This window comes from Strix aluco, chromosome Z (assembly GCF_031877795.1).
Source record: "Strix aluco isolate bStrAlu1 chromosome Z, bStrAlu1.hap1, whole genome shotgun sequence".
NCBI classification, from domain to species: Eukaryota; Metazoa; Chordata; class Aves; order Strigiformes; family Strigidae; genus Strix; species Strix aluco.
This window is the reverse complement of record NC_133971.1, coordinates 50103402-50126498: the sequence shown is the minus strand read 5'-3', so window position 1 is coordinate 50126498 and position 23097 is coordinate 50103402. Positions and strand designations below refer to the sequence as shown.

The following is a 23097-nucleotide window of genomic DNA, read 5'->3' as shown; positions in this document are numbered from 1 at the left end:
GACAGAAGGAAAGGCTTGAATGTAAACAGAATGGCATTGCAAGTAAGAGGCTATAGAATAAAAAGTGAATCAAAAGGAGCCCAGAAAAAAGAGAAAACAATACATTCAAAGAAAATAGGTCCTGGTAGGATCTTGAGAGCCTGTAGTTCTCAATGCTGGATCATCTTTATTCACCTTCTACACATTTCCTACCCATTTTTCATTACAGATTTGTCCCTTTGTGCTTTAAAACCTCTAATGAGAGTCTTCAGCTTGCTTACGCAATTTATTACAGTGCTTAACTAACCTTACATAGAAAGTATTCCATAATTCCTAACTTTACATCCTTTTCGTGCTCTACATATTTCAGTTGGTAAGCATAGAATTATTTTAAAAAGCAGAGCCTAAATGAATTCTAACTGAAGGGACGGGTGATGAGAAAAGTCTGTAAAACAAACCATAATCAAATAACACTGAAACAAATAAAGCCTGTTTGATCTTTGTGAAAGAACAGAATATATAGTTCAATTTCTGGAAATGCAAAGTAGGGGAGACTGAGCTTTTCAAGACTGTTGTAAGACATTAGCAGATAAATGCTTTAAAGTCTTAGTCACCGACGACTAAGATTTTGTCATAGGATATGTGCAGATTAATCCAAAAGCCCATATAGCATGTCTAAGTGGAATATTTTGAGTCAAAGTATGGGTAACAATTTCACTCAAAATATGTCTTAAGGAGATAAAATATATCTTAACTAGTTAAGACAACTGATGAAATACATGAAATTGTGTAATGTCATTAGCTCTGTGAAAAAAGCTGTAACATTTTAAAAATGGATCAGGGATGCAAGTACAAAACAATAATAAATGAAGGGATGCATCAGAAGTCACAACTTTTTATAATTCTTTTTTTAGGAACAGAAAAGGTATTAGGGAAAAATGTATTTAATGATGCACTTGGCAGCACCTTGTCAGGTTAGCTTCATTATTCCCAATGAGGTGCTCCCTTTACTGTCTTTCTTCAGTGAGGCTTTGAATGCAGAGTCATACAAGGTGGAAGAAGCATTCAGAGGTCTCAGGTCAAACCTCTTGTGTGAAACAGGTCCAGCTGGAGCAGATTGCTCAGGATCCTGCCCAATTGCATTTTTAATGTTCATTGTTTTGACTATTCATTTTGAATATTCATTTGATGCAGTAAAGCGTGAAAGAAAACACTTTAAAATAGGTCCATATGATTATAAAACCAGAGAACTGGCAGCAAACCTGAGCAGTGCACCCCATACCTGTATTAGCTGAAACTTTTAAAAATATGTAAGCAACTGTCCAGACTTCCAGTTGTGCCTGCTCATTTTGACTGAACAAACTTCATATAATTCTGCTCTCAGGGGACATTTTCTAGAATAAGAAGTTACATTATTTCAGCATGGAGTGAAATACTCATTTTTCTTTTCCAGCCAAACTTCTTGCAAGAATATTGTCTTTTCATGTTTTATAAGAGTACACAAAAACAGGTGAAATAGTTGAATGTAATTATATTTTACCCCAGAACAATAGCTTGAAAAATGCAGCTGCCTTTCGTAACAGCAAGTGTGGGTCCAACTTCTGATAAGAGGTATAGTACAAATGTTGTTAAAGTGTCAGCCAGGAATTCTCTGTGTTAAAATTCCCATTGGAGTACATCCAGCTTTGACACTCTTCCCTGAAGTTGGCTCTTAAGGCCAAGTCTCTTTAAACAGACATTATCTTTTCAAATGTCCTGGCTGAAATCCTGCCCTATTGAAGTTAATGACTAAATTCCCCTCACTTCAAAAGACGCAAGATTTAGCATACATGTTTATAAATCATTTCTTTACAGTACCTCAAAAATTTTCAGTCTTTTCCTACCTGCCTCTTGAGCCTACCATAATTTATCACCACACACCTAACACTTTGGGCCACATCTCATAAGCCTTTACAGCCACAGTCAGAAGTCTTTTGCAGATTTTTAATATTTTTAGTTAGCTTCTTAGGAAAACAAGGTTTACACAGTCATGCTGCCTGTTCCTCTGTTTGCTTGTCCCATTGTCTTTTAGCCCATTTTCAATTTCAGCCAAGTCTGGCGGAAACTGGAGGTCTCACAAACATTACATTCGTTCAAGGTAATATGCACGTAGTAGAAATACCCTGTTCAGTGACGCTTCCCTGTGGGTTCAAATGTTAATACTTCTGTTCACATGGCTTGCCAGCCAGCACACACTGGGCCTGGACATGGCACGGTGTGCTCTAGGCCTTATGCAGGGGAGTTAAATGGCATGGGATGGGGGAAGAGTTTGGGGTTGTGATCTGGGCACAGGTTATTCCAGGAAGATGGGAACGCAGCCCACCGCTGTTAGTTCCACAGCCTCGGGAACAATTTGCTGTAACACTGCAGGTGGGACACCTTTATCACCATGTCATGGTCTACTAACACGAAGTTCGCTGACCCGTGCTGTGGAGCTGGCTCTGCACTACCACGGGGGAACAAGCCGGCACTGTGGGGCCTGGAAGGGCTGAGGAGTTTCACACAACCCAGGCTTCAGCGGTACGATTCCAGTATCAGCACTGACGACACGTGACAGAGGGGGAAGTATCGCCCCCCGCCACCCGGACCGATACGTCTTTAAAACTTTTAAATCCGAGGATTTCAGCTACAACCTTTCCAACGGTTGCGGGATGCTGCAAACCCGTTGAGGGAGGCGCCGCTCCCCGCAAGCCCCAAGGGCCGCCACAGCTTTGCTCCGCCTTCACCCGGGACTGAGCGCGGCGCTGGGGTCCCCCTGCCAGAGGAGTTCCGGCCGCCACCCTGGTCACGCCGCGCCCGGGCAGGGCAGAGCGAAGCGGAGCGGCGGCGCTTGGCCCCGCCGGGCTGCCGTCGCGGGGCGGGGCCGCAGCGACAGCCATGGCGGCGCCCGTCGTCCCGGAGAGCGATAGGTACCGGCTGCCTCGGCGGCAGCGCCGCTCCCGCTCTTGCCCGCGCTCCCGCCGCGGCAGGGCGGGGGGGGGGGGGGGTCGGGGGCAGGGCCTCGCCGCAGTGCCGGGGGGCGGCGGAGCCCGGTTGGCCTGACCTCCCTGACCGCCTCCTCTCTTTCGCTCAGCATCCGCAGGGCCGTGTCGCTGCTCAACGCCGTGGACCCGGGCCGGTTCCCGCGGCTCCTCTCCCGCCTTCTCCAGAAGCTGCACCTGAAGGTCGGTGGGGCGGGTCGGTGGGGCGGGAGGAGCCCGCCGGGGCCGCGTTCGGCAGGCAGCGGTGCGCGGCGCGGCGGAAGCGGGGGCTTCGCCTGTGCGGGCGGGGCCTTGGGCTGCCGCGGGCAGAACCGGGGCCCATCCGCGTCCTGCCGGCGCTTTGGCTGCGCTGCGCCAGGTGAATTCGCAGGAACGGGTCAGCGACACGCGGTACCGGAGTCCCTGGAGCGCGGCGGCCTGCCGAGTCCCGCCCTCTTCCCAGCCCGCCCTCCTGCCGCGCCCTGCGCAGCCTGGCCTCTTCTGCTGCGGAACGGGCAGGGCACCGAGCTGAGCTGGCAGGAGCTGTGCCCCTCCTCCGTCCAGGTGCTACGAGTCCTCTTTTTTGGGACAGATGCGACACTCTGTTTTGCTAAGGGACAATTGCTTCCTTTTTTTTTTTTTTTTTAATTTTTAAAAAAGTATTTTAAATCTTAATTTCATTCACCACGAATTGTTTAGAACTCTTTCGGGTGAATGAAATAAGAAACAGTGATGAATGGCAGAGGGTGAATGGCGCGAGAACCAGCAATGCTTGTTCGAACTTGCTTCCATCGCCTCCAGGTGCTGGTCCTCTGAGAAGGCTCTCGGAGCTGATGCAGGTTCCTTGGCTCTTTGCACAAACTCGCAAGGGAAACACTAAATGCTTTTTTTTTTTTTTTTTTTTTGCGTTTCTGTATGTCCATCAACCAAAGCCATCTGTGGAACTGAGGTTAAAAATAAAGTCCATATCTTTTAGTTAGTATTTTTATCATCTTTACAGAACTTTGGTTTTTTTAGATTGTAGAATAAATAGAAAACCAAATGAGTAAAATCAGTAGTAAGTGTCATCGCACAGTGCCAGAAAGTCAAATGGAGTCCGAATCTAACCTTTGCAACAAATATTTCAGAGGAAACTATAAGATAAATGCTAAAACAGAGATTATTTTGTTGAGTTTCTTTATCTTTCAGTGTCAGATTTTGGTTTTCCCTTGTTTTATGTTTAAGAAAAAGATAAAAAAATACAGAATTTGTTTTCTATACGCATATATATACACAAACTAAACATTAAAATATTACAGGTTAAGAGCAGCACAAATAGAAAATAGAAGTGTATTAAAGGTCATAATTCTGAGACTGTAAGGATTGTTTTGATTATTTGATTCAATTGCTGATTTTTTTTCCTACCAAAATTACTAGCTTGGGTGCTACTGTTATTGCAGAGGGTTTTCTCAGTTGTTGTGCATGGATATTAACTCACTGGTAACTGAAAAGTGTCAGCAACTTTTTCTTGTGGGTTGTTTTTTTTTGCTACTCAATTGCAGTTTAGTATCCACTGTTTTCATCAGTATTTACATGAGTTGGAGTGGTCTTTTTAATTTAGCTCAGTCAGTCTCATGAATTGGCCTTTCTAAATCAGACTCCAGGGCATGTTAAATTGCTGGAAACTTTGAATAAACTTACTTGTCTTTGCAGAGCAGATACTGAGAGCTCTGCATTTCCTTCTAACAGCTAATGATTTAAACAATGTTTCCATTTTGATACTCTTATTACAAACATTGCCATCATTGAAGTTTTTGTATAATTGCTTCATTTTGTTTATTCTGATAGCTGAATTGCTTTTTTTGTGTAGCTTTGCAGTTTTGAATTACTAAGTGGTCTAAATATGGTGTTTTGATGTCCGATGCATAGATTTGTTAGTAATTACTTTTTAAAAGATGGCAATATCTGCATTTAAATTACTATTTAATTAGTTGTAGTATAATAAATATGACTGCTGTATTTTAAAAGTACAGAACATTCTTGATAATCTTCAGTAATACAGTAGGCTATAGATCCAAATCTTGACTTTCAAAATAAGCATACATTAGGCCTTTATTTCCTTTGTAACATAATGGGTGATTTTCAGAGGAGTATCCAGAGTGGAAGAAACATATGTAACTAACTTTACTACAGTTTTATGTTCTGTTTTATTTGAGGTCTGATTCAAGTAACGCACTTGATGCTTTTCTTATTTTCATTTATAAAAGGTTATTGGAGATGATCTGATTGCTGAAAGAAAAATGTTTCTTTAGTGTCTCAGGTGCAAAGAGAAAGCATTTTCTTGTGATGTATTTCAAGGCATTCTGATAGCTTCTCATGTGATACTGTTGACTTTTGGTTCTCAGTGAGAGGAATTGCACTGTATTTTTCTGTTGGAAAAGAGCTTTACTTTGTTGTTTCTGTTTAGAAACAACTGGACAGCCACTAGGTTTACCAAAATGGGGAAAAAGTTTTTCTTTTGATAAGTATGTTCTTGGTCACTAAATGGAATGTCAGGACTAACCATTTTTGTGCTTCAGGCTGAAAGTAGCTTCAGTGAAGAGGAAGAAGAAAAACTTCAAATAGCTTTTTTGTTGGAAAAGCAGGATCTTCATCTAGTCCTTGAAACGATATCATTCATTTTGGAGCAGGTACCTTTTATCATTATGAATTGATAAATATTTTAATCTGATTGTAGATTTCAGAAACACAAAAGTCAAGTTAAAAAGGAGTTATTGAAAACATGTATCTGTAGTATATTATGTATGTTTTGGGGGCATCATTTTACTGCTTTTGTTTTCATGCCTTCCTGATTTGGATTAGACTCATTGCATTTGTGCAGTGAGTTTCCATCTAATGTAAATATAGGTGGTGGAAGTGAGCTCTGCATGACTGAGAGAAGTGTTGATAATTATGAGATACAGTGTTTCCTCTTATTCATTATAAGCAAGCCAGACACGCATTTTTTGAATTCCTGCAAGGAAAATATTATATGGCATTATTGAGCATTGCTTAAGTTACATGAAGTATCAGTTATGGAAAATTTTCATGCATAAAACCAGCCTGTACTTAGGTGAACAGGCACACCTGATGTAGCTCTAGTATCTGAGTGAGTAGGTGACTGCATGGTGTAGAGCTGAATGTCTTCTAAACAGAGAGGGTTTTCTGGTTCTGCAGTCTACCGCTACTCAGGTAAGGAAGCCAGTGTATTCCTTGGTAGACATGGTAACTTTCTTAGAAATTGTCACAGCCACGATGTTATCCATTCATTTCATGCAAGTATAGTAAGTGTAGTCTGTGCAGAGGGCATGTATGCTGATAGTCTGTTGTGGGATTTGGATCTTGTCCTTTCTTACACATGTCACTTTATGGTTAGCTCACTTAGTTAATGCATTCCACAGCATTAGAAAGAACACAAGCAAACAGTCCTCTGCATGGCTCCTATCCACCAAAAAAGCAAAACGAAACCTGATGTAACATCCAGACTGGCATTTTGCATTTTCATCTCAACCAAAGAGCAAAGTTACCTGTTTTATTGCCTGGCCCTAATTTCATCAGACTGCTTCATTTATATGATAATTATTGGAGGTTGAACGAAAAAGCAGTTCAGTTTCCTCTAGGACTTACATCTTTTACATTAAAAAAAAAAAAAAGGAAAGGATATTAATATCTGCCCAAAGAAGAGTCCCAGATGGAATACATGTTGTATGAGGACTCTTGTTTTCCCACTGATAGCTACATTTCTAAGTGTAGCAGCTTATTTTGTCAGAGCATAACTTTTTTAACAGCTTTGGTCTATGGACACATTATAGATAATGACTATACATAGACAAAGACAAAGGGTCTTTGCCTTGTTTTTTTTCTCTCCCTGCCCTGGTGCTGATGGAGTCCTGTTTTGAAAGTGGACCAGCATACTGTATGGAGTGTTTACCACAAAAATTGATGCTAATAGGGGCATTACATCTAACTCATCTTTTTTTGGCAAGCTGTTCCTGTTTTTTCAGAGTATTACCTTGTAGTTCAGGCTTGCTTGAACAGTGTGAATTTTGAAAAGTTGTCCTTTCTTCATGGTCACAATTGACTTCAAAGCTCAGGTTTTTTCAGTGGTAGCTGTTTTTGTATTATGTACAGTGGAAACATATACATATACTCAGATCTAACTTGTATAAGCATTTTTTTCATAGTTTGTCTGTCTTGACGAGAGTCATTCGTAATATTGTGTTTTGAGATACAATTGAGATACACTTTTCTGTCTTCTCAGTCAGAGGGTTAAGATCAGCAGGACGCTTGCAGTCCCACAGTAGAGTTACTAGTAAAAATCTTGTGTGAACATGGTGGCCATCTGTGGTAGGATATGTCTGGCACAACTTGTAGAGCAGTATTGTACAACAACAGTTATTTTTCCTTTTAACAGGCAGTCTATCATAATTTGAAGCCTGCTTCATTGCAACAACAGCTGCAAAGCATTCACCTGGATCAAGACAAAGCGGAAGCATTTGCCAGTGCATGGGCGGCTGCAGGTCAAGATACGATTGAAAAGTTCAGGCAGAGAGTTTTGACCCCTCAGAAGGTAATGTTTTTTTCTAAGAGAGAATAAACGTGTGTAGGTTTGTTTTAAAGCAAGGAGTTTAAACTAAGATACAAAGTTTGTGGTAAACCAAGGTACTGGAAAATAAAAAGGATACTTATTAGGTAGTAGGTAATTGTGATTGGGGCAGTGGAGTTCCATTGTCTTAAAGAGACGTTACGTGTTAGCTGAGCTGCTGGAACCTTGCTTTATGTGCACTGTTAGCAATGTAAAGTAATGCAACCTACATACCATTTGGAGATGTTTGTGAACATGCTTTATAATAGGGCAAGGGTGAAATGTGCTCATGAACACTTGTAGTGGTTTAGCTCATCAGCCTGTTGATTCTCTGCACTTAAAGTGTATCTGAGCTCCTGCCATCTTTAATTTTGTGAGGTGGTTGGATGGTGCATTTTGTGAGATACTTATGATGATTTTGAGATACTTTCTATGATGGCATAATAGTCTTGCTTCATATGTGCCTGTGACCAGTTAAAACTTTGGTACATGCTGTGGCAGTTTCATTGTGTCTTCAGGCATAAATGTTTACATATATGAAAAGGTGTGATAACATCCCTCTGCTGATTCATAATAAGCCTTCAACTACATCAGAAGCTGTATAGAGAACATGTCAGTGTTAGCCAGGATCAAATGGTTCAAAAGAATTGTGGAACACTGACTCAATTATTCTTTATTTTAATGTTTGCTATATATTTTGTCGAGATAAGATTCGGATTGTTACTTTATGATTTGGTTAGTAAAATATACATAGAAAATAAATTTTATATATAAGGTACATATGATACACTGACAGAAATAGAACAACATAATTTATACCAGCAGGTTTACACCTTAATAAACTTAGAATTTTATTTAGATGTAAAATGCACATTTTGAGAAGTCAAGATATGTCTGTGGAGCAGACTAAAGATATTCAGAGTTGCATCACAGATGGTTTTTCCAAAGTATTTAAATTTGATCCTTTGTAAAACTGGGTTATTTTAGACACAAAACTTGTGGAATTTTCATGTGCAAAATTGTAATAACTCATGAACCTAATCCAGTAAATGATTGATAATGTAAGTATGCAAAAAAAAATTTGAGTTGAACAAGACATTTTGGGCTTCTGTCTTTTTGAAATTATATTTACCAATGCCAGGCATGCAAGTCCCAAAGTTTAAATGGTCAGCAGTACAGTGAGTGTATAGGCAGGTATGACTGTCCATTGAAGGAGGTGAGTAATTTGAAAAACCAAGTGAAATCACGGAAGGTTATGAGGCTAACTTTTCAGAATATAGCATATATGTGCAGAATGGAAGACAATTCTGAAGATACCCTACAAAGCACCTGTCTGAGAATTTTCTTCAGACAATAAACTGATACATATTTTACTGATAGATCTTCAGCATATGAGAAACCAATAAAAACACCTTTGATCCTCTTTTATTTAGAACTTGTACCATACATACCTGTGGTCCTTCTGTGACCTAGTTTGGGGATGACATTTCTCTGTTTCTTGTCTGCAGTTTTGTGAGCCCTGCAACATACAGTGTTTCTGGTGTATGTTACAGTTTTGAAGATTCTTTTTGACTTCACCGCTGTCTCATCTAATTTTGTTAGCATACTACATCCCGTATCAAGCAGTATTAAACTGTCATTTGTAACTAAGCTTGCAGAAAAGCAACTGCCAAAATATCATAGTGCAACTTGGTTTTTAGCATGAAAGCAGGTTTAAATATAGGTGTGTGTATCTACGTATGCTTAAAGCATAATTTCACCCCCTTTTTTCTTTTATTTTCCTAGCCTAGATGACAAGTTGAGTATCAGTTTGAGTGTGACTGCAGATTTTAAGGTGTAATTGGAGGTTAAACTTGAATTTGCTTTCTCCATTTGTTTTGAAAACATCTTAATCCTGTAGACTTTAGTTGAGTGAAAAACTCAAAGTTCAAGAGAACTTTCTTTAACCCAAAGTCTCAATTCACAGAACTAGCTGCTAAATAATGTATTTATTCTGCTAACAAAGCACAAGACATAAAATATTGTAAAAATTGCATGGGATAATGGAAGAAGACCTTGCCATCTTCTTATCTTATGAATCATCTTGTAATGTATTATGACTGCATGATCCCTTTATTATTTTCTTTTATATTTTATAGGTAATTGGCTATCAGCATATATTTGCTGTATTGTCTTTCTATACCTTGAGAAACGGTGGGCAAAATATTCTCTTACTTGTCATGCATTGTTATAGTAGCCAACTTGCTATAAACTTTCATCATCTCAAAGTTAAAAAATCAGAATCCTGAAAAATGCTTAGAACAGCATGCTAGCTTTTTAGATTAGATTTACACTTAGGTTTTTAGATTGATTTAGAGATTATATTAACTTCTTTCTGTATAAAAAGAGATGTGCACCCAGTTATTAATACTGTCTGAGCATGTATGTATGGCTATAACATTTAAAACAATTGACCCTATAAATGTGTCTGTAGATAAGTTAATGATTTGTGCTGTTTACTTCTCTCACAGAAACAATATTAGGTACATAAAAAGAATATGACCGTTCTGATGTCATAATTATTAGCAGCATAATCACAGAATGGTTGAGGTTGTAAGGCACGTCTGGAGGTCATCTGGTCCAGTTTGTCTGCTCAGGCGGGGCCAACTAGAGTCACTTGCCCAGGACTGCGTGCAGACAGCGTTTGAACATCTGGAAGAGTGGAGACTCCACTGCCTTCCTGGGCAACCTGGTGCCAGTGTTTGATCACCCTTGAAATGCAAAAATGTTTTTCTATATTCAGGCAGAGCATCCTGTCACTGGGCACAACTGAAAAGAGCCTGGCTCTTTCCTCCTTGCACCCTCCCTGCAGGTATTTATATACCTTGAGGAGATCCCCCTGAGCCCTCTCTTCTCCAGGCTGAACAGTACCAGCTCTCTCAGCCTTTCCTCATAGGAGAGATGCTTCTATACTTTCATTGTCTTAGGGGCCCTTTACTGGGCTCTCTCCAGTATGTCCATGTCTCTCTTGTACTGGAGAGCCCAGAACTAGTAATAGTACTCCAGGTGTGGCCTTGCTATTGCTTGAAGAGAAGGATCATGCCTTTCAGCCTGCTGACAATACTCCTCCTAATGCAGCCCTAGATACCATTAGCCTTCTTTGCTGTAAGGGCACATTGTTGGCTCTTGCTCAGCTTGGTGTCCAGCAGAACCCCCAGGTCCTTTTTCGCAAAGCTGCTTTCCAGCTCGGTGGGCCACAGCATGTAGTGGTGCCTGGGATGTTCTTCCCCAGATGCAGGACTTTGCACTTCCCCTTGTTGAACTTCATGAGATTCTCGTCAGCCCATTTCTCCAGCTTGTCCAGGTCCCTCTGGATGGCAGCATGACCCTCTGGTGTATCGGTCACTTTTCCCAGTTTTGTGTCATCTGCAGACTTGCTGAGGGTACGTTCTATCCCATCATCCAGATCATTAATGAAGATTTTGAACAGGACTGGACCTGATGTTTACCCTGGGGGCATGTTGCTAGTTACTGGCCTCCAACTAGACTTTGTTGCTCTGATCACCACCCTCTGGGCCTGGCCATTCAGGCAGTTTACAGTCCACCTCTCTGTCTGCATCATCATCATACATTGACAGCTTGTGTATGAGGATCTTACAGAACACAGTGTTGGAAGCCTTCCTGAAGTCAAGATAGACCCTAGCCACTGTTCTCACCTTGTCTACCAAATCAGTCATTTCATTTTAGAAGTTTATCAAGTTGGTCAAGCATGACTTCCTCATTGTGAATCCATGTTGAATACTTCAAGTCACCTTCTTGTTCTTCATGTGCCTGAAAATGGTTTCCAGGATTAGTTTCCAGCCTTTAATTCCCTGGGTCCTGCTTGAAGATAGGAGTGACATTTGTTTTCCTTAGGAATCTTGAGGATTGGTGTTTGGTGGGGAGTTTTGGATTTTTTTGGGTTTTTTTTTATTTTTTTTTTTTTTAAAGACTTAATTTATTCATGCTCTGTGTATGGTTGAAGTTGCATTCATAATGATGCTTTTTTGGTCAGGTGTACCCTGTAGTTTTGTTAGTGATTCAGATTCCAGAAATATAAGAGTTACTGTACTGATCAGAAAATCTAGTCTTTGGCACCTTGGATGGAAGCATAGGAGTGGAATCCTCTAGTTCACCTGTTTGATGAAAAACTCTGCCTTACCTTATGACTTAGAAGCTGTCTTGTATGCTCAAATATCATTGTCTATCACTTGTGAAATATCCTACTTAATGAACCTGGAGATTTCAGTCTGTGTACTTGCCTGATTTCTGATTTTCTACCACTTGAGGGAAAAGTGATATGTATTGACGTTTTTTAAAAACAGGATATCCATTATCTTTTGGTTTTAACACATATATCCCCTTTTTTATAATGAGAAATACTAAAGAAGAGTGGGGTCTTCCTTGTTTTTATTTTAAACTACATAGTCTCTGATTTGTCACTCTCATTCCATGGAAGTTTCTTGTTCCATGAATATCTTTCGTGTTATCTGTCTGACATATTTCTGCTGTATTTTGGAAGAAACTAATATGTTTCTAGACCATACTGGAATATGGTATGGGATTGCCTGGAGTATTAATACTTTATGTGGTGGCTTTATAATCAAGGTCTGCCTTGGGTCTGGACTGGGACCAACAGTATTTAATGTCTTCATCAATGATATAGTGGTAGTGAGTGCACCTTCAGCAAGTTTGTGGATGACACCAAGCTCAGTGGTACAGTTGATTTGCTACAGAGAAGGGATGCCATCTGGAGGGACAACTTTGGGGAGTGGGCCCCATGTGAACCTCACGAAGTACCACAAGGCCAAGTGCAAGGTCCTGCTCCTGGCTTAGGGCAATCCCCAGTATCAATACAGACTTGGGGATAAATGGATTCATAACAGCCCTGCAGAGAAGGACTTGGGGATACTGGTGCATGAAAAATTGGGCTTGAGCTGTCAATGTACACTTGCATCCCAGAAAGCCAACCGTGTCCTGAGCTGCCTCAAGAGAACTATTGTCAGCAGGTCGAGGGAGGTGATTCTCCCCCTCTACTCTGCTCTTATGAGAGTACCTGGAGTACTGTGTCCAGCTCTGGGGTCCCCAACACCAGAAAGACCTGTTGGAGCAGATCTAGAGGAGGGCCACGAAAGTGATGCAAGGGCTGTAACGCCTCTGCTATGAAGAAGGGCTGAGAGAGTTGTCAGCCTGGAGAAGAGAAGGCTCCAGAAAGACCTTATTGTGGTCTTTCAATACTTAATGGGGGCTTATAAGAAAGATGGAGAGAGATGTTTTACCAGGGCCTGTAGTGACAGGACAAGGGGCAACAGCTTTAAACTGAAGGAGGATAGATTTAGTGTGGATATAAGGAAGACATATTTTACAATGAGAGTGTTGAGACACTGGAACAGTTTGTCCAGAGCAGCTGTGGATGCCCCCTCCCTGGAAGTGTTCAAAGTCAGGTTGGATGGGTCTTTGAACAGTTTATCTAGTGAAAGATGTCTCTGGCCGTGGCATGAGGGTTCAACTAGGTAATCTTCAAAGGTCCCTTCCAACCCAAACCGTTACATGATTCTGTGAATACAGATTTTTTCCTTTCATACTCTTTTAAAAATATATATGGGCTTTTTTGTTGTCACTGCATATCAGTATATGTGAGTATTTCATGCTTTTGCTTGCCATGTGCTTTTCTGTACACTTACGAACTCTGAATTTTCTTTATAACAGCTTTCGGGCATGTATGCATGGGATTTCTCATCTGGCTGTGAGCACAGAATCAGGGTTGTGATTAGTATTACTGAGATCCTGATAGTTCTGTTCCAGCATGAGAGGGTGTTCAGGGAAACTGTGTACAAGATAGTTTGCAGTGTAACTAAGGAAGTTCTAATCGGCATTTTATCTTCATTTTAAAATGTTTTACTAAAGTCCAAGTGGCAAAATAATTCTGAGTCTCTCCTGGCATCTGGTATTTAGAAGCTGTGTATTTTGGAAGCACTGAAATGCTGCTAGTAAGTCTGTTTTCTGCAGTGTACACAAGAAGGACCAGGCACTAATCTTTCATTTCTGTTTTAAGACAACATAAAATAGTTGACAGTTTTTTTAAATTTAGAGGTATGGTTTGCATATCATGCAAACATTGGAACCTTTGGGCAAATTGACGGAAGAACTGAGAGTTGATCAATATATGGCCAAAACTAGTGGGACTGTCCAGGATTATTATTTTATAATATTACTAATTAATTTGGCTCATCACTGTTTTTGTGAAAGTAGGCCACTTCATCTCTTGGCTTGCAGCAGTGCTCAGATTTGGACTCTAGACGACTAGTTATTATGAGAAGTAATTCCTTACAGATATTTTGCTTGTATTGATGTGTTATTTCTGTTAAACCAGATTCTCTTCTCGCCCTCAAACTACAACTTGGTAAAAACTAGTATTCTGAGTTCTGGGCCTGTCAGTTCTATGCAAGAGATGTAGGTGGTAATGCGCTGGCTGATGAGCTTCATTAGGGTGACAAGCCAAATTGAGTTTGTTAGAGCAACAAAACAAGTATTTCCTAGAATACTGATTAGATGAAGTTTTCTGTGGCGTATTGAACACTACTTCTAATTGTTAGAGAAAAAATGTTCTTTTTTGAACATAGGTTTTTGAAATTTTTTTGGTGCATACTGCTTAGTTGGTGGTGTTGTCTTGAGAAATTAAAAAAACTGTATAGTTAAACTAAAGCTGTACTGTTTAATAGTATTTATTTTCTCTACTTTATCTTTTAATTTTTCTTCACTGAACTATAGGTAGTCTTCAGCTGCACAGGGTTATTAGTTATGTATATTCTCCTGTTGCATTAACTGGTTCTTTGAATCTTTACTCATATGGCAGTCTCTTTATTATATTCTGCTGTATAATACATTCCTAATCAATTAGAATGATGGTATTTGTAGCAGTTTTTTCTTTGAATGCGTTCTTAATTTGGCCTCTAGAATGGTAGGCCAGTGATAATAGTCTGTTTTCAATCTGATCCAGTTTTTAAGTCTTTGCTAATGCATTGGTTTAGAAATTGTGCCACATATGGATCAAATTAAAATGTAATTTTTTCTTTCTGTGAAGAGGAGCTAGCTTTTTAGTAGGGTTCACTCTGAATTCTCATGGCAATTTTTCATCAGTTCTGTCGCTACCTCTCCCCCCCCATTATGTTCTCTGTATCTTTTTTTGGTACTTTGTGTAAATCTTTTCTCTTTTGAAGGCAGGTCAAGCTAAATGACTCATAGCTTTCTTGTTTTGGAAGACTATTCAGGGTATCTTTAAAATATATATAATAAAAAAGATAAGAGTCTTATGTTGCCAAGCAGGAGAAGTTTTTTATAGCTTTCAGACAGCATTACTTAATATAATGATGCGTGGGAATGCAACTAGTGAAGTTACGTACCCAAAATTCTTGACAGAGCTGTCAATTCTGTATCTTGACTGGCTGTTTGAGGCCATATGGGAAAAACTCTGAAAGTAGTTTTCTCAGAAACTGGCCTTCTTGCTAAGGGGAATATATGTAATGTGAATATGCTAAATTCCCTCTGCTAAACACTGGCAAATCTACAGAAATACTCTGAAACACATGCATCCTATGGTGGTTATGACAAAAAAGAAGAGAATTGGCATGCTCTGTGTGTGTCATGGGGGAAAAATTCTTTCTCATATCAGAAGAAATGCAAAATAAGAATACAGCTCAAACAGAAAGAATCTTTCAGTTTCTTGTTAGTGTCTGATCCACTAGTCATTCTTATGGTGACAAACAGAGGTCACAAAGACTGTGTCGTACCTATGGGCATTGTCACAATGAATTGTGAACCAACTTCCATTATCTGATGCCATCACAGACAGTGGCAAAGACAATGCAAATAATGAAAGATGTAGTAAAGACAAGAGTTTTATACCTACTGAGATACACTTTAATAGCCAGCTACAGCACATCTGAGTCTGATTAATCTTCCACTCAGACAGCATTGTTAGTAGATATTTTAATTGTTTACAACTTTCAGGTACTACTTCTTGAGGATTTTTTTAAATGAGTTTCTTCCAATTCTTCTTACTCTCTGCTGTCTTCTATAAAGAAAGTGTAAATGATAAAGGTTGGAAGAAGGTACATTTTGAGAATGTTTACAAACGTCTGAAACATTTGTTCTGTTCCTACATGCAAAATAGGTTCTTTTAAGGTTATAAAAGAGTACCATGCTCACCTTGTGTAACTTCCTGTGTAATACAAACCATAATTTTTCTTCAATATGTGGAACAGCTTTTGAAAAGGGATCTGGTTGTGATTTCAGGGCTTGAAATGACAGGTAATTTCTGAGTTATTTTTTATGGTTAATAAAAATGTGTGCCTTATCTCTAATTAAAATCTGTCTAACTTCATCTTCCTACCATTGGATCTTGCTATATATTCTTCTACTAGATAAAAGAGCCAGTCAGCTATGACTTTTCCATATAAGTGCTTGTAGACTGGTGCATATTTTTACTGCAACTTTGTGACCACAGATTCCCAGAGAGAGAGACAGAGCACAGCACCACTTTCACCTTTTGCACAAAGTGAATCCCTAAATACTAGGATTTTGGAAACTTGAATGCTGTTTCTAATGTTTCTCATACAGTCCCTTTCTGTTTGCTTTCAAGCTAGCTGCTTATCGGTTGAAATACATGTAAAGATTAAAACCTGCAGTAACTTCAATTAGGGAAAAGTCTTTTGAAGTTGTTGCTTCTTAGCACTAGTCTTGCTCTACTAATTTCATGTCATATTATTTCTTTTGTTTCCTCCCTTTTGAAGTAAACGGCTACTTTTTGGTGTGTGTCTTTTCCTTTTTTTAATCCAAAGATTAAAGATGTGAGCGGTTTTAGTTTGAGTATTGAATGAAGAAGTCTGAAAATATAACTTTTCCTGGCATATGTGCTAAGGAGGGTTTGCTGAAGAGAAGTAGGACTTTATCCTTGCAGACAAAAATGGGAAGTCAGATGAAATTAACCCTCCAGGAGAGAGCCAATCTTGGATGAATAATCTCGTTCATTTTATATATTCACCAAATAAGATGGTTTAGGTACATAATTTTTGCAGATTTTTCTTTTAGAGTTAAATCTCGGTCTCTTTTTCTATTTTTAATATGCTCTTAATATTCAAATCCTCTCTGAGAGGTAACTGAGATACTGGCTTTTTGGCTTGCTCCTTTTGCTTTTTCTAGCATTGATTACAAGCTGAAACTCCCAGTTTACAAAATTAAAACACTTTTGCTCCTCATTTTACTTTTTTTTTTTTCTGCCTTTTAAAGTTACTGATATCATTAGGGAAGGTTGTGGAAAGGGATCCAAGAGTTGCACAGCAAACAATGCATGGCCTGTGACTCTCTTCAGTGTCTCTCTATCCCACTCACTTGGTTTAATCACTTGACTGAGTCTTTGGCCCAAGCTATGTTCAGTCTGTTGGTCTTAGAGTGCCTTCTGTTGAGGCTAAGATACAAAGCCACATAAATAGTTTCTCCTTGTTTTTTACAATTTCATATTTTTTTCCTTGGGAAATTGTGTTCTATTTGGTCAGTGTTTTTACAGGATTCTGTAAATTCACTGTGCGCCTGCCTGACCCAATCCAACCCTTTCTTTGCGCTTATTTTACAACTACCTCTATTTCTAGTTAGAGACAATCATAGCATGTGGCACTGCTTCAGAGCCTAGAATATTCTTGTCTCCTGGTGAAAAACATAGTTGCTGCTTTCCTTTTTGTTTTGTTTTTCTGTTTGCTGATGGTCTTGCAGAATCTGTTGAGATTAACGCAGAATTGGATTTGACATTGCATTCTAGTATTGTGACTAGATAGATATGATCTATCCAGTGATTCTTATTTTCTTACGACTGCATGACTAAGTTGCATTGCAAAACTATCATTAAGGTTGCAAAATCCAGTCTTAAAATTTAGTAAGAGGCACTGTAGTTGACTGTGCAACCTCTGCTTAACTTGGGTGTGCGTATGTGTTACGACTGTCTTCAATTACAGACTTTCATGCTTTTTTTAACAAAAACATATTATTCTGACTTTTTTTTTTTTATGGATGAGTGGATATACTTAAGTTTTTATTGATAGTTACATATAATTTTTGTGGTCCCTGCTCTGAATCTTGGGTTTAATTTGAAGATTTGCCTAGTACTGTCAGCTGAAGTTGCTGTTCATTTAATTTGTGACTCATATCTCTGGATAAAAATTAAGTCTTACAAATTTTAAATCTTCCATTGAAGATTACTTTTCACTGAAACCACAGAATGCCTCAGTAATCCCTTTATAAAATGGAGATTGTGAATTTTATTGAAGTGGAATATGCTTGTACAGTAGGGAGACAGATTTTGAAATACTGGATACCATCAGGTTTTTCCATTGCTATTCAAAATAGGTAGAGGACTGTAGGCAGAAATTTTATGCAACCAATGTGAAAATCCAGCTTTTTCAGTGCAGACTTCCACACCCATGTAGCAGTTGTTACAGTGAGGCCTGCTGAAAAGAAGTTGCAACATCCAGAACTTCCTTCAAAGATATTTATGCCACCTGAATACAACTGAAGTCAGTAGCAACAATCAAGAATAGAAATCAGTGTGTTTATGCAGTCGTCTCCCCTGCCCCCAGTGCTAGTTTCCCATCAGTAGGAAACTGATGTTTGATCTGGGGCTTATCTTGAAGGAAACACTCTCTTCCTGATTACAGAATATTTCTGTGATGAAGACCCTACCTGTGATGATTGCCAAATTGTGCCTGTTGCTCATTGCCTTCCTCTTAAAAACGTGCACCTTTATTTCTGTTTTAATATTTGTTTGCCCTGTTGAATACACTTTTGGCTTCATCCTGCTGGTGTCTCCTCTGCACTAGCATTTTTAAGCAGACAGAGTTTTTGAAGTTCACAGTCAGACATGTTTTTTCATCCTTCTCTTGGCCTCTTACCTAAATTATTTTTATCATCACAGCAGGCAAAACTGACATTTTCATATCTAATTTGGAGTTTTGATTCTGGAATGCTGAGTGTGCTGATGAAGAGTGGAATTGGCATCTTAGGCTGTAAATTTTAGAGAGCAGACTTAATGGTTCGCTCTAGTTTTATGTTGTAGACCAATGCTTTTTTTAACGTGGGATACACCTTTAGTCCTCTCCCATCCATACAAAGCTGTTAATTTATTAAAACCATATGTTATACGTGTTGTAGTACTTAATGAAAGGTATTCACTTACGTAACTATGACATGGTACATTTTGTCTAATATGATTGTTGAAAGATGAAGGGAGGGGACCCCCAAATTTTAAAATGTGAGTATTCTTTCTTTTTTTACTATGAAATGAGGAGTACTTGATCTTCAGTGGAGGAACTATGGAAGCTTCTCTTTCAAGAATTAAACTGAGTAAAAGGATAGCCATACTATTTTTCCTCTATGTTATCTGGTTAGAACTGAAAGTTGTATTGTAAGTGAAAGATCTGCACCAGAAAAATACTTATGCAAGGGATTATTTATTTCCTAAATATATTTTGTTAGCTGGAAAATATTATTAAATGTTTTGTGTCAGTGTGATATATGCTGTTGTAATGAGTAAAATATTTGCTGAAGATGTCTTTCATATCCCATTATCTCACTTCACTGTTCATAACAGGTTTAGTAAGAGTAATACTATAGATGTCTTAAATTACATAAACAGCTCATTCAGATTGTTCCAGGAAATGTTTTAATCTTTAAAGTTGGGCTATTCCTCTCAGATTAGAGGGAAAAGTAGCTGAAATGAATGAGTTAGTATCTGAGTTAACAAAACAAAATTCTTGTTAAAACAGGATTTAATTTTTCTCTTTCTGTAATTGTTGCCTGTGGGGGCAGAATAGGTTCCTTTCTAAGGTACGTGTGGGCAGAGACATAGAGTTGTTGATTTTCCCCATTACTGCAAGCAGCCACATTGTATAGCTCACTTTCTGAATTTGTCAGGCTCTTTAAAGTATCTTTATTCTATTTATTTATTTTATATAAATTTATTTAAATTTTATCTTTTTATTTATTTTATTTAAAGATCTTTAAAGTATCTAATAGTTTTTGCTCACACTGGTGCTATTCAAGGGTAGTTCTTTAACCTTATTTCTCCAGCTATAAGTCTAATTCCTCAAGAATGGACTGAAGGCTGGGGTTTTGTCCCCCCTATTATGCAATCTCCTATAGCGTTACTTACTCATTCTTACCACTATAATAGTAGAAGTTTAGACTTTGGAGTCTTAAGTTATCGATATTTACTATAGACTGTGAATTAAAGTAGCCTTTTAACTAAGTAAGCGCTCTAGCATTGATGTAGTAATACTGAACTTACTTCCAAGAGTAGTTGCTGTGTGTAAACTCATACAGTGCTCTTACAGATCTATCACATTTGGTAGAAATAAATGAGGAGAGTGTAACTCAGGAAAAATAGTGCCATTACACTTGCATATTCTTTTGTTTTTTTTACAGAAAAAGCTTTATAGAAACAAGGTGTAATTTTTTTCTCATGTGCAGAAACATTTAAGTCATCACAAATACCAGATCATTTTGAACTGAATGGCCTCTCAAAATAAGGAATAAAGTATTTGGAAATCAAATGTGTGGGCCTATATACCAGTGGAGCATGAAATTAATTTCTGTGTTACTGTAACCGTCCTAATTTATCTGAAGCAGTTTGTTAGGCTTCTGCCTAACAGAAGACTGTTTTCTGTAGTACCTGTAAAGAATGAGTCAGTAAGAGGTTCTTTTTGGCATCCTGTTTCTATTATGAAGTTTTTAAAAACCTCACAAAAATGAAGTCAATTGCACTGCTTCAGCCTGTCCTCAGATCAGTCAGACTGCCTGTAAAGGAAAGTAACTATAGATGCACTTAAACTACCCTGAAGTGGCTCCTTGAGTACTGACTTGAAGTCAGGAGACTGGGGTATTATCTCTCAGCTATGCAAGTCTAAACCCCTATTCTGTGCCATAGAAAGCTGCTGGCAACCATGAACAGGGATGTCCATATTATTCAAGTCTGTCTGCACCACTAGTACCACAAGAGGTAGTACTATTAGAAGCACTGAGTTTTGTGCTAAGACTTTAATTTTCAGAAGGGATGTTAAGATTTATTTTCAGCTATGCTCAAGTTAGTAATGTCACTAGAGGCCAATTCAACTAAATGGATAGGTGTATTACGAACTAGATGAGTAAGACTTAGTATCATACCATAATTTTTTTAGTGCATGTTCTTCTCAGCATTCACAACATGTGACCTAGTTATTCTAAAGGTTACTCTTACTGGCTTTTAATTCTGACTGTGGGCCACAAGTGCATTTGCTTTAAAATTCTCATTCATGTTGGGAAGCTTCAGCATCCCCTTAGCAACTGCAGGGTAATAAAAACCTTTTGCTCTCTGAAAAGGCAGATTTTGTTGGGAGGTTTTGTTGTTTCTAAAAAGAAGTCCAAACAGACAAACTGAACCATAACCCATTGACAATGAGAGAAATAGCCAATTGAAAGTAATACAATTTTCCAACTGTATTATATATAGTTGATTTTCAAGCCTTACCAAATGTAATGGTAATGTTACCACTTCTTTTTTTTTTTTTTTTACCAATTACCTTTTGGCAGTACTGAAAACATCTGTTGTAAACAGTAGTAGTAGACTTCACAAATTGCATGTGCTAGTTTTCTTATGCTATGTGTTCCTTTCCCATCCAGAGCGTTCATAAGCTTTTTTCCCCATAAACATAAAAGTACAGAACACTGCTACTAATTTAGCATTACTTCTGCATTCTCTGCCCATCAGACTTGTTAACAAGTTCAGCCCAGAAGTCTGTTTTTCTCACTTTTTAGACTTAAAGATGAAATTCTAATTTTGAGAACTCTTTTTCTTGGTCTTTGCCAAATGCTCATCAGCATTTCTCCCCCTCCCTATAGAAATGCATGTAGTTGTTTGAGAGGCTAATAATGGATATGCCAGGATCTTCATAACCTTTCCTGTGGCCAGTTTATCTATAGTGGCTTGTTAAATCCTGTTTAACCTATAATATTAATTTCATTTGCCCACATGTTCTGAATCATGTGTGTGTTCTGAATATATTATTTTCTCATTATCTGAATTTAGTATTACACAGAAGTGAAGTACGTAATAGTCTATTTAGGGAAAGCTAGGTGTTCTGAAAGCAGCAAATCTTGCCAAGAGAATGGAGTGCAAGAATCTGAATGAAATAACTAGATCTTCATAAAACATTAAATTTAAGCTGTAAAGAGATTGGCTATTTCATAATTGCCTAAATGTCTGGCTATGATAAAAACCACGGTCATGTTGATTTTATGTGTACAACCAGAATTTCCATACTGTAATTCTTTCAGATTCAGTGCTTTGCTTACTCATTGTTACTCCTACCTTCTCTGAGGTCAATGGTTACTGCACTTTCTAAGGGACAAACAGGTGCCATGTCATGGATTACCCATGGAGGAGAAATAGTGGTTTGCATGGTATTGATGGCATCCTGCTTGCACTGTGGTAAGAAGTAAGCTATTTGTGCCACATTGGTGAGTTCTGGGAGCACTAATACTGATCTTCTATAGTTCCTGTAATGATTTGTTATGATATTAGATGACTTTCTGAAAGCTTCACCTTCTGGAAGCAGGTAATTTATATGAAAATTCCAGTTTTCCACTTAAAATTAAAACAAGCTTTCGGTCTTCAAGGGTGCAGAGTCAGACAGGAGATGGGATCTCAGTATATCACTCAAGTCCAAAATCAAAAAATATCCCCTTTCTCTGCTCCAGTACTGACTGAGCATTTAAACACCTTTTTCCCTCTCCCTTAATAGTTCTGGACCCTGCTGCAGATGTTTTGAATGGCTGAAGTTGGAAGTATTAGGGAAGACATTTTAGGTGCTTAGGTGTTTTTCTGAAATTCTGTTTCCGCTTCTAGTTTTTTCCTTTTTTCACAATATTCCCATTTACTTACTTTTATCAAATTAAGGTCCTTGCCAACATTTTTTCCCATGTGAGTTTCTCAGTCACTTTGGCTCTGGTTTTGGTCCTTCAGGTTGGAGCCCTACAACATGCCTGTTCTGGACATCCAATCTGCCTTCACTCTCAAAGTCGTAGTCATTCGGTTTTGAGTCTTTATAGACTGATTCTTGTATAGCTAAGATGATTGTTTCCTCCTTGACATTTTTAGCCTGAATTTGTTTGCTAAAGAACATTTATTTGATTTTTCATTAAAGAGTCTAAAATAAATATCATTGCATGGTTCAGAAAGGAGAAGTATTTTAATTATTTGACAACTAATACAGAAACTGTCATGTTTATCTGGTTTCTTGAGTCTCAGTTTTCGTTTATTCTATAGTAATGTTTATGGGCAGTCAAAAGTGAAAGTAAGGAACTGGTGAAAATATGCAAGAAAGAGGCAATAATGTGTAAGAACATAATGGGCTTTAAGTGATGAGGGAAATGGTGGATTCTGTTAATTTCAGCCATGTGAAATCCTTTATTTGG

At 38.5% G+C, this 23097-nt stretch overlaps 1 protein-coding gene across 1 annotated transcript in view; it reads left to right on the top strand.

Annotated features, from left to right (window-relative positions):
• The first annotated feature begins 2841 nt into the window (after window positions 1-2841).
• Window positions 2842-23097, top strand: part of COMMD10 (COMM domain containing 10) — a 110615-nt gene continuing 90359 nt past the window's right edge. Inside the window, exons 1-4 of the mRNA XM_074813159.1 lie at window positions 2842-2927; window positions 3092-3182; window positions 5537-5647; window positions 7411-7566. Of these exons, the coding sequence (XP_074669260.1) occupies window positions 2896-2927; window positions 3092-3182; window positions 5537-5647; window positions 7411-7566 (390 nt within the window). The 5' untranslated portion in view covers window positions 2842-2895. The remainder of the gene's footprint in view (window positions 2928-3091; window positions 3183-5536; window positions 5648-7410; window positions 7567-23097) is intronic.